The sequence below is a fragment of the Orbicella faveolata genome, unplaced genomic scaffold, assembly GCF_042242905.1.
Source record: "Orbicella faveolata isolate gen_17 unplaced genomic scaffold, um_ofav_v1 contig_47, whole genome shotgun sequence".
Classification (NCBI taxonomy): Eukaryota; Metazoa; Cnidaria; class Anthozoa; order Scleractinia; family Merulinidae; genus Orbicella; species Orbicella faveolata.
Window position 1 is genome coordinate 2477722 of NW_028301577.1, and position 9583 is coordinate 2487304.

At 39.7% G+C, this 9583-nt stretch overlaps 2 protein-coding genes across 4 annotated transcripts; one reads left to right on the forward strand and one right to left on the reverse strand.

Moving 5' to 3' along the window:
- The first annotated feature begins 136 nt into the window (after positions 1-136).
- Positions 137-9374, forward strand: LOC110059946 (uncharacterized). Of its 3 annotated transcripts, XM_089279748.1 has the most exons (4): positions 137-408; positions 2713-2796; positions 7791-7956; positions 8728-9374. In XM_089279748.1, the coding sequence occupies exons 1-4, from the start codon at positions 289-291 to the stop codon at positions 9126-9128; spliced, it is 771 nt and encodes a 256-aa protein (XP_089135874.1). In that variant the 5' UTR covers positions 137-288; the 3' UTR covers positions 9129-9374. The 3 variants fall into 3 exon arrangements, with proteins under 3 accessions (XP_089135874.1, XP_020622321.1, XP_020622320.1); XM_020766662.2 differs by lacking the exon at positions 2713-2796 and having other exon boundaries at positions 142-408; XM_020766661.2 differs by lacking the exons at positions 137-408; positions 2713-2796 and adding an exon at positions 6471-7139.
- On the reverse strand, positions 4056-5483 carry LOC110059948 (protein yippee-like 1). The gene is made up of 4 exons (XM_020766664.2): positions 5163-5483; positions 5011-5054; positions 4807-4915; positions 4056-4597 (listed from the first exon to the last, which is right to left on the reverse strand). The coding sequence occupies exons 1-4, from the start codon at positions 5262-5264 to the stop codon at positions 4508-4510; spliced, it is 345 nt and encodes a 114-aa protein (XP_020622323.1). The 5' UTR covers positions 5265-5483; the 3' UTR covers positions 4056-4507.
- Positions 9375-9583: the final 209 nt, after the last annotated feature.

Consider the following 9583-nt stretch of genomic DNA (forward strand, 5'->3'; position numbering starts at 1 on the left):
GGTGGGGGCGGATCTAGGGGGAGGATCTAGGGGGAGGGTGCAGAGGTGCGCACCCCTACCTCCCTGAGAAAGGGCGAGTAAGATCGTTTTCACGTGACGTCATCAAATTCCAAAATCTATAACAATATTCTGAGAGATCGTAGACTCGAAACCAACCTCTGCGGCATGTACTAAAACCCGAAACAACGAAACGAAACCACCGAAACAAGCGAAACCACCGAAACGAGTAAAATAGTAAGTAAATAAATGAAAAAGTTAAAAAAAAGCCTTGATTTCTAACACGTTACTATGGCAGCCGGATCTCGTACCCAGATCCTGCTCTTAAGCCAAATGTGTGACATCGTGACATCACAAACCTGGAAGGTGGATGAGCGCAAGCCTGTCGAGCAGGAAGACATCGAGAAAAAGGTGGGTATTTTCACATTCTGAATGGTATTCTAGCTAAAACAAGAATTCTTGAGTTCCCCCGTTTGGTTTACCTTGAGACTCTCCTCCCCCTCCCCCAGAGTCTGTACGGACGGAAAGCCTGACCTTACCCATGGAACTATCACGTAAAATCGCCTGAATATCTTTCCGGAAATGCTCAAGTTGTGTCCTAAATATCACGAAAAAATTGTGATATTGTGAAAAGTCCTCTAAATACCTCTTATTTTTTTGTTTAAAAAATAAATCGAGTTTGGATCACTTATAGGCTAAAAAAATTCATCAAACTATTCTTGCAGTAGTAGGATTTGAGGAAGAAGATTCAGGCGCTTCCATGCTGTCAGCATCCGCCATTTTGGAAAGTTGAGCAATTCATAGAAAAGTGTCCGTTGTCCGTATTAACCGGTCTCCGCTACGATATGCGGGCTAATGTAAGAGAGAATAGATGAGTTTTCATCACGACAAACAAAACTCTCGGCATGAATAATCATAATGTCTTGAACACATCTATGCGGATGTCCGTAAAGAGGGCTTCTGCTCTAGTTACAAAAACTAATTAAACTATATGCCTCTAGTTCATTTTTGAAGTTCAAATGTTACTCGTACTACTTGTCTAATCTCGTACTACTTGTATATTGTGACCTTTTTATGTGTAATATTTAATATCTCATGAAAATCTGTCACCGAATGATAATGTAAAGGTCGGCACACTGTTGCAGGTACAAAATTTTCTCCCCGCCACACATGCATGACTAGTTCAGCTGGTTTGAATACATGCGTCATAAAACAGGGGGAAATGACCTCAACTGTCAATGTCACATCTTGTACTCTCGTAAACTGTACCCGCTTTGACACATTGTTATGCCTCAATCCGCTTTGTGTCCACCATTCCTGCAACATGTGTCCCATGCTTGCACACGAAAGGGCTTTCACCGACGTCCCCGCCACATGTCCCCTATAGTGAGTGCCGAACTGACCTATTAAGAGACCTTAGAAGTAAAATACTTAGTTTCGTACTGCGTGCATGCAGTAGTAGATTGATACCGCATAAGCTACTAAGCTTTAATTTTAATCGTGCTTAAATGAAGGCTGGCTGTCTGTTTGTCTAAAAGGGTCCTAAAGGTTGTCTGTGCCTTTCTTGTGGTCGTGATTTCCAGCGTTCACTTGCGTTCATTGACTTGCATTGATCTTTGTTCACTTTGATCGGGAGAAGTTTGCATCCGACGCACGAAAATAAAGCCGCAGCAGGAACCATAATCGGGTGCCCGATTATGGCTCTTGGCCGCAGCCATAAAGTCAGCGGCCACCCAGTACACCGCTGTTACATTTCAAAAGCTACCATTCCTGAGAGCCCAACATAGGTTTGGCGGGATGCGGGATGAAAGTAAACGTGAAGGCGAGATACAGGATGACAAAACTTTTAATGGCGAGATGCAGGCTAAAAGGTTTTCCTGGTGCGGGATGGTTTTAAAATTGACGGCGGGATGCGGGATGGAAAACGGAAAATCACACGTTACAGGCGCGATCGAGATAAATATCCTGACTGGGGCGGGATGGCCGGATCGAGGCAAAAATAGTGGCAGGATCCGGGATTGAATGTTGGACCCTTACTCCTAATAGACGGAATCTAAGAATAGCTATGACACTGTGAAGTAGATATGTGAAAAACTTTAACAGTATGTGTCATATTGGAAAACTAGTTAGATTTTGCCATCGATATTATTTACTTTCAATGTGTAAGTCAATGAATATTAATGCAACGTTTATCATATCTGAAAACTTAAAAATAAGTCGAGAATATAGCTTTGCACCTGTATACGTGGTGATGAATGTATAAACTGAGAAAAGGCGTCAAACTAAAGAATATCTTGCACTATGTATCAGAGATTTTCCCTTTTACATCTAACTCACAGGACCTGAATTTCAGCTCATAATCCTCATATTATGTCTAGTTTTACGAAAATAACTTATAATTAAGTTGTTTGGCGAGGCTATATAAGGTATCGAGGGAAAAAATTTCCAAAAGTACTCGTCAGTCATACGGAAAAGAGCCAACCGTGGGTGGTGTGTGTTCTGTGCACGAATCAGTATTTTTATTTTTAAAAATTGTCGCGGAGTTTCCTCTCTTATCTTTTGATCTCAAATTTGAGCCGCAAAACCGGTTTTTATAATAAAAAGAAAGAAAGAAAACGGAAACAAAGAGAAAGCACCTGGGCCCATGGTAATCTGTCTCGATTTATGGTTTACGCAGTATACCCGAGTAATATAAATCTAATCTATTTGAAACAGGAACCGACAAGTCCCGAAGGTCAGGCATGGCACGTTTGGTTTAACCCCCACTTTTGTGACGGAGACCAATGCAATAGCGAGACGGTATATATATATTAACGACGGTAAAACGAAATAGCTGTAAAAGGAAGAAAAAAAACTGTTTGATTTATAACTTCCTCAAAGTACTCCTGTTTGACAGAGTTACCGGAAGATGTGCTTACTCCATCCATAGGCTCGTGACTCATCATTCAAACACGGAAACACAATAAGTTTTAAGAAATCAGGCCTAAAACATTCAGATAACCATTTAAAGCAATGTTCTTGCACTCGATGACCTTGACTAACTTGTTCTTTTTGTCCCGCGCACGTTGTCTTTTTGATATCCACTGGACGTGGATATGAATATTGCATCGACTCGTTTTCCATCTGGGTTGAAGAAATCGGTTGAAGAAATCGGCTGAAGAGATTTAAATAATGAAGTTGCCCGGAAACTGGATTGGTTAGAGATTGCAAACGCTCAATGTTTACATCACGTCCTCGCTAACCCCTCAATGAATATTTTATACGTGTTTTTCTCGAACATGCATTCCTTCTGTCACGTAGCGTGTCTATTTAACACTTTCGATAAAGAACAGTGTTCAAAAAGGAGAAGCCGCTGATTTTAACTCTTAATCTGTGAGAATGTGCCACTTTTTATTTTTTTTCACCCCTCCTTTCCCGTTCTTTTGACACCTGCCTCGAGCAAGTCTGAAATTAGAAACTGAGATGTATTGAATCTGCGGCAACGGACATCGTTACTGCTACCGGAAGAGATGAATATCGGCCATCTAAAAGCCAAAACAAAGCAGCATAAGAGTTCTTTTTTTCATTCTTTCAGGGAGATATCTGCTGCAACATGCACATTTCTTTTTCGTTTTTGAGAAAGGAAAAAAAAACACAACTTGTTAAAATGCAGCCCCACACGTTGGTAGATCGATCTCAAAAACAGTTTTATGCTTTGGGAAGTATTTTTGTGGGTATCAGTTTCGGCTAAAATTATTTTCCACTCTATTTCACTTAGCTGACTTTAACGGAGGCCTTTAAAAGATCTCATATTTCAATAATTTAACATGCAAATTACGAACCTCATGCATTTGAACAGGTTGTAAACAATCTGCTTGAAAATAGTAGTTGCCAACCACAAAATATCGTATTTTGAACCTTTGCCGACAAGGGGTAAATTTACTAATGCTCCGAAAACGAATTTCAATCGATAAACAAAAAGCAGTTCATCAAGACCCCAAAATTTTAGAGCTCGGTTTTCGTGTCGACATAAAATTCAATGCTGTATAATTTTCTCGCCGATATAAACTACATGCAAATTCGATGATGACCGATTACCCTCGTATCACCAACAATTTTATTTTTCTGTCTTTCATTTTCACTCAAAGCAAATTAAACCTCATACTTACATGATATTTTCATATGTACAAACTTTTCACTATATTAGCGAACCTAACTGTACAAGCAGTGCTTTAAGATCGGACATTATAAGCTTACCTTAAAGCTTAAAACGATCTCGATATCTTTAAACGCAATATGCGGTAGATTAAAGCTAAAAATTTATCTGCTATTTACAAAGAAACGGGCGAAGATTTCTTACGAAAGAGTTCTAAATTGGTTCGTTCGTATATCAGAATGTCTGTGTGGTTTTTTTCAAGTATAAAAGCTCTTTTAACATTATGAATAAAACATAATCTCTGTACAAAATCCAATGCAGGCTCACTGGACATATAAAAATTTTTAGTTCACTGCGGATCGGTCCTTTTTTTCTCTATTCCCAACCATTGTCTTTTATCATGTGTGCCATTTCAATGATGAATTTCCCTTCTTTGTACTTTTGGCTGTTCTCAAAGGCATGTTCCTATAAAAGCAAAGAAAAAATAGGAAAAAATTAGACCACTCATTTTAAAAGAGTGTCATATTTTCAACATGGCGATAAATTTGCATTTCATCATTGTTTTGCTCCGACCCCGCGAAAAACCCACGCAACAGTACCAGAAGATCGACTGAAAATCTCGCGATGAATTCGAATGGAAGTGAAAGAAGAATGAAATTAGAAAATTTACTCACGTATTTCCATCCCAAAGTTGTTTTACAGCACTCGCAATAAATGTCGGCAACTGCGTGTAGTCCTGTCAACAAAACTCGTTCTTCGGCTGGACCGCAACCAACATTCACTCTGCGAAGAAAACAAAGCCCAAACGACTGTCAAAAGATGAAATACGTCCATAAAACTATTAATTCACCACTGATATATCTGTAGAATATACTCACACTTTATTGAACAAGTAAGCTCGGCCTTGGCTACCTTGGAACGACTGAAATAAAATGAATTGAATCAACATGGCTGTTGTTCTCACGAACCGCGAAGGATGATCTCTTCAGACTTGTAAGTCAATTAATTTCGGTAAAGATATTGCGCCTACCTTTGAAATAAGTTCGTCGTGGTTAGCCAGGTGAGCTCGACAGTGAATGCAGCTATAAGTTCTATGACAGTGAGGAAGATACGCTTGAAACGTTTTCACCATTATGGCAAAGGAAATGGCATAGACCTCTACCAAAACGTCTAAATGTTTCGAAAATGAAACGCTCCAACGAAGAGAACGACACCAATGAGTCTAAAGTGCGAGCACCACTCAGTTAACAAAGTACAGCAGCGGTAGGTCAAATAATTGAGCCTAATCGAAAATGCAACTTTCACATTTTCCTTCGCAAGGTAAACTTTTTCTGTCGCATTCAATGTTGTTTTGAAAATTTGTTTTTCGACGCACGTGACAACAAGCTGGGCTTTTGTTCATTTCCACCAATTAGAATGCAGGTTTAGATAACCTGAGAACAAATGACCAATCAGAGCGTTCATAGTAATAAACATTAGAAAAGAGAAAGGAGGCTCGATCGAACCGGAAATAGAAAATCACGGACGCATTGCGTCATATTTTTCCACTTTCCAGTTCCGTCAACAACGCACAAGGGAGTTTGAAAACATTAATTGTCCTCGGGTTATTTTAATTTCCTTTAGTTCAACTCAATCACAGCAATCAGTGCACTTCCAGGATATTTGAATCAACTCTGAGATTCTAATTTTCGTGACGGAAGGCATGTTCCTGGGTATGTTGATGTGAGCTCCAGCTGTGAGGGTAATACGGATTCAGGGCACGATTCAGTGATACGCTCGAGGTATTTTGTAATAATAATAGCTCTAGAAGGAAAAAGAACTTGGTCATATTCTTAATCATCTGATAAATAAAATGCCAGTTTCCTTGCGATATTGGTCGTGTGAACTGTTTGGATTTCGCTGACCCTGGGATATCAACAATCGTGTTGCTAGTGATTATAGTCCAGATGGCCCTGGGAGTTGTGCTATATCTGTTGGAATTCTCGTTTTTTGGAGATTCCTATCTCTCTCGAAAAGTATAAGAGCACTCTAAATATAGAAATCTTCGAAGATAACCGAGAGAACTGGCTCGATTAGTGGTTTCTACGAAAAGCGCGGGAAAGAATTCCGTGACTTTATCACGCCACTTAGCCTTGGTTGAATGAAAATCAGGACAAAAATCACTGGCCCTTCTGTGATCACAAAAGCACGTTATCGTAAGCATCACGGTGCAGCTGGGCTTACTACAACCCTTGGGGTACCCCCTTCCATTGTTGCGGCATGCGACATGTAGACACCCCTAATAATCTTAGGGAGGCTATGTACCTCAAATATATTGCATCGATATGAAACACAGACTTTTTTTTGCCTAATTTAGTTTGTAGTATACGAAACGCACGTCTTGATACTTTAAACTATCCTTTGTGGGCTGAGGTGAGTGTGATTACCTTTGCAAGACAACATGCCCAGCCTCCTTCCGATCAGCACGTCTTGAAGAATCTGGGTACAAGTTAAGTCTTTCCATCATCTCGTCTGGGGAGGAGGTCACGAAGATTACCTGTCCTAATCCAGCACCACTATTTCAATGATGCCTCCACTTCCCATTGTGTGGTGCTGCGCAACGCCCCCTACACCAATTAGTTCTTATATTTTACGACTGTATACCGAACACTTCACCGGTGATTTCACTCTCCTTGACCAAGTGCCCCTCACTGACCTGAGCGAAAAGGAACGAGAGAACGTACTAGGGATACTGTGTACCGGAGGTTTTGCACAATCGAAAGTCATCCTGGGCAAAGAGATAATGGATTCGCTGCCTAATTTAAAAGTGATAAGTACTCCGAGCACAGGCATAAATCATATTGATATGGAAGCAGCTTCTGCACGTGGAATCCGTGTAGGCCACACGCCAGGACATTTCTTAAGTGACAGCGTCGCAGATTTTGCATTCGGGTTACTTTTGGCTTCTGCAAGATCTATTATAGATGCAGACAAAGTAGCCAAGTCATCAAATATTACTTCTTTTCAGGTATCGGTAGAATGTACAGCTAGGTCCGCAACGCGTACATGTGTAATGAAACTTACCATTATCAAAGCAGGAGGTCTGAATGGGAGAATCTTGACCTCTTGACGAGGTCCTGAGTACAAACCAAGCGCAGTGAGGTCTGCACACATGCTTGGGGTCAAAAACAAAAATTTGATTTGTTTAATTTAACTGGTTTGTACTAGCTGACATTTTGCCAGCTTGTGAACGGCAAAAAGCTTGCACCTTAGGTGCTTGTTGTTTCGTAAATCAGTCACCATTTATCTGCTAGGGTGCATGCATTTGCATCCCATAACAGAAATATTCACAACAGTTCTAAGCCAAGAGCTGTAATCTGAACCAATTCCCACTGGTTTGTTTTGCCGCCTGACTGACTTGAATCCTTGAACTGCCAATTATTGAAGGATGTCAGTCTCAGAAGGTTGAATAAGTTAACATATCAAACTAAGTTGTGCAACAGCTTACACCAAACATCAGTGATTAGAATGTCACCAAGAAGGATCTTACCAGTGTGCCAACCAATGCAGTAGTTGAAATAGAATTTTGCAAGTTCACTTGTCCTAATTTGGTTAACTGACGCTAGTGGAATATATTAATTTGCCATAGTACTATTTTTTTTAATGTATTTTTCTCCAGCATCTTGCTCAGTTTATTCCTCCTGGTCATCAAGTAACTGGATCTACTATTGGCATTGTTGGTTTGGGAAACATTGGAAGAGCTGTTGCTGAACGGGCTAATGGTTTTAAAATGAACATCTTGTATCACAGTCAGACTCGAAAAGAAGAACAGGAAAAATATTTAGGTAGGAAATAACCAGCTGTTGCTTTCTCTTGTCTTTATGACCCCACTCCATTCATCCTCATCATCATGACGTAAAGATTGTTAATCATCATCATCAACCATAATCATCGTTAGTAACATCATAGCTGCTCAGAAGCCGAAGAATAAATGAAACAAGCACCATAACATAAGCCCTGCATGGTCAAGTGTAAAGGGCATTGAGCAGCATATCAAACGGAATAAAATATAGTCCCCTTTGACCCTTAATCATGTCTATAACAAAATTCTCGATCGTGATTGGTTCTCCGCATGCCTAATCGTCACGTAATTGGCACGCAATTACATGGGTGTCCAATTACAGGTATCCAATTTGAACTTTTTGTAATTGGATACCTGTAATTGGACACCCACAGGATTTGCACATCAATTATGCACGCTCTCATGGCTTCCTTCGCTCTGTTTCCTACAGTTTTCAAAGCTAATGAAAAGCGCTACAGACATTTTCGCTCAAATGAAGTTCTCAAAAGCCATTTATAATTCAGAAAATTTGTTACAGATACGATTAATTAGTAATTGGACCTCATGTCATACAATTCAAGGAGTAATCGTGCTCGTAATTTCAAGTCGGCCTTGCACTTCATGCTTGTCTGATTTTGAAACTACTTGCAGGATTACTCCCAGAATTGTACTCCACTCAGTCCAATTACTATTACTAATCAGAAGGTATTATAATTTTCCTTTTGAAATCCCACCCTTCAAGAATTTAGAATGGTGAATTTTGATTTTTTTGCAGGGGTTAAATTCTGTGCAGAACTGAAGGCGCTCTTGACAGAATCAGACTTTGTAGTCTTGTGTGTACCACTCACAGCACAAACCAAGAACTTAATTTCATCTAAGGAGTTCAGTTATATGAAGCCCACAGCAACCCTGATCAATGTAGGCCGTGGGGGAACTGTCAATCATGATGATCTCACTACAGCATTACAGAACGGAGTTATCAAAGCAGCTGCCCTGGATGTGACGGAACCAACATCACTTCCAAGGGATCACCCACTGTTAACCATGCCAAATGTGATTCTTAGTCCACATATTGCAATGTATACAGCAAGCGCTCTAGAAAAATCGTGGTTTACTGTACTCGAACATGTGAAGGCCGGAATCAAAGGCGAAGAACTACTTTACCCAGTGAACTGAGTCAGTCTACTGATAAAGCTTGGCAAATATATTTAATACCAATTAAGTTAAGAGAATATTCTTTTCAAAAAGGTAGTGGTTTGGAAGGTTATAGAACACATGCTTCTTGTAACATAATTTCTGTCAAGGGACCACTTAATATTTTTAAAAACAAAAACATTTTCAGTTCTTTGTCATGTTTTAAATGCTACTAGTGTCCCTGTTAAACTTTTTTACTGAAAAATAAACGCTGCCTATGAAGAAGAATCAGAAGATTTGTTCTCTCAAGACCCTTTGATGACTGCATTGTCCTATAAACCACACACCCTGAAGGTAATATTTTCACACCAGCATAATATCATAAATTCATAATAATAACACAAATTATAATCCATCTAATATTTTAATTCGCACATGATTGGTCTAAAAGTGCCACATGACTGAATATTCCCCAACTACAACTGGGGAATATCTGA

What these genes read in the sequence shown, in the direction of transcription:
- LOC110059948 (XM_020766664.2), bottom strand. Translation starts at nt 5,264, where the DNA reads ATGGTGAAAACGTTTCAAGCGTATCTTCCTCACTGTCATAGAACTTAT. An exon ending in GCTTACTTGTTCAATAAAGT is followed by an intron (nt 4,916 to 5,010) that starts GTGAGTATATTC and finishes TTTTCTTCGCAG; the next exon opens with AGTGAATGTTGGTTGCGGTC. An exon ending in CAACTTTGGGATGGAAATAC is followed by an intron (nt 4,598 to 4,806) that starts GTGAGTAAATTT and finishes TTGCTTTTATAG; the next exon opens with GAACATGCCTTTGAGAACAG.
- LOC110059946 (XM_020766661.2), top strand. Translation starts at nt 6,696, where the DNA reads ATGATGCCTCCACTTCCCATTGTGTGGTGCTGCGCAACGCCCCCTACA. An exon ending in CAAATATTACTTCTTTTCAG is followed by an intron (nt 7,140 to 7,790) that starts GTATCGGTAGAA and finishes ATTTTTCTCCAG; the next exon opens with CATCTTGCTCAGTTTATTCC. An exon ending in AGAACAGGAAAAATATTTAG is followed by an intron (nt 7,957 to 8,727) that starts GTAGGAAATAAC and finishes ATTTTTTTGCAG; the next exon opens with GGGTTAAATTCTGTGCAGAA.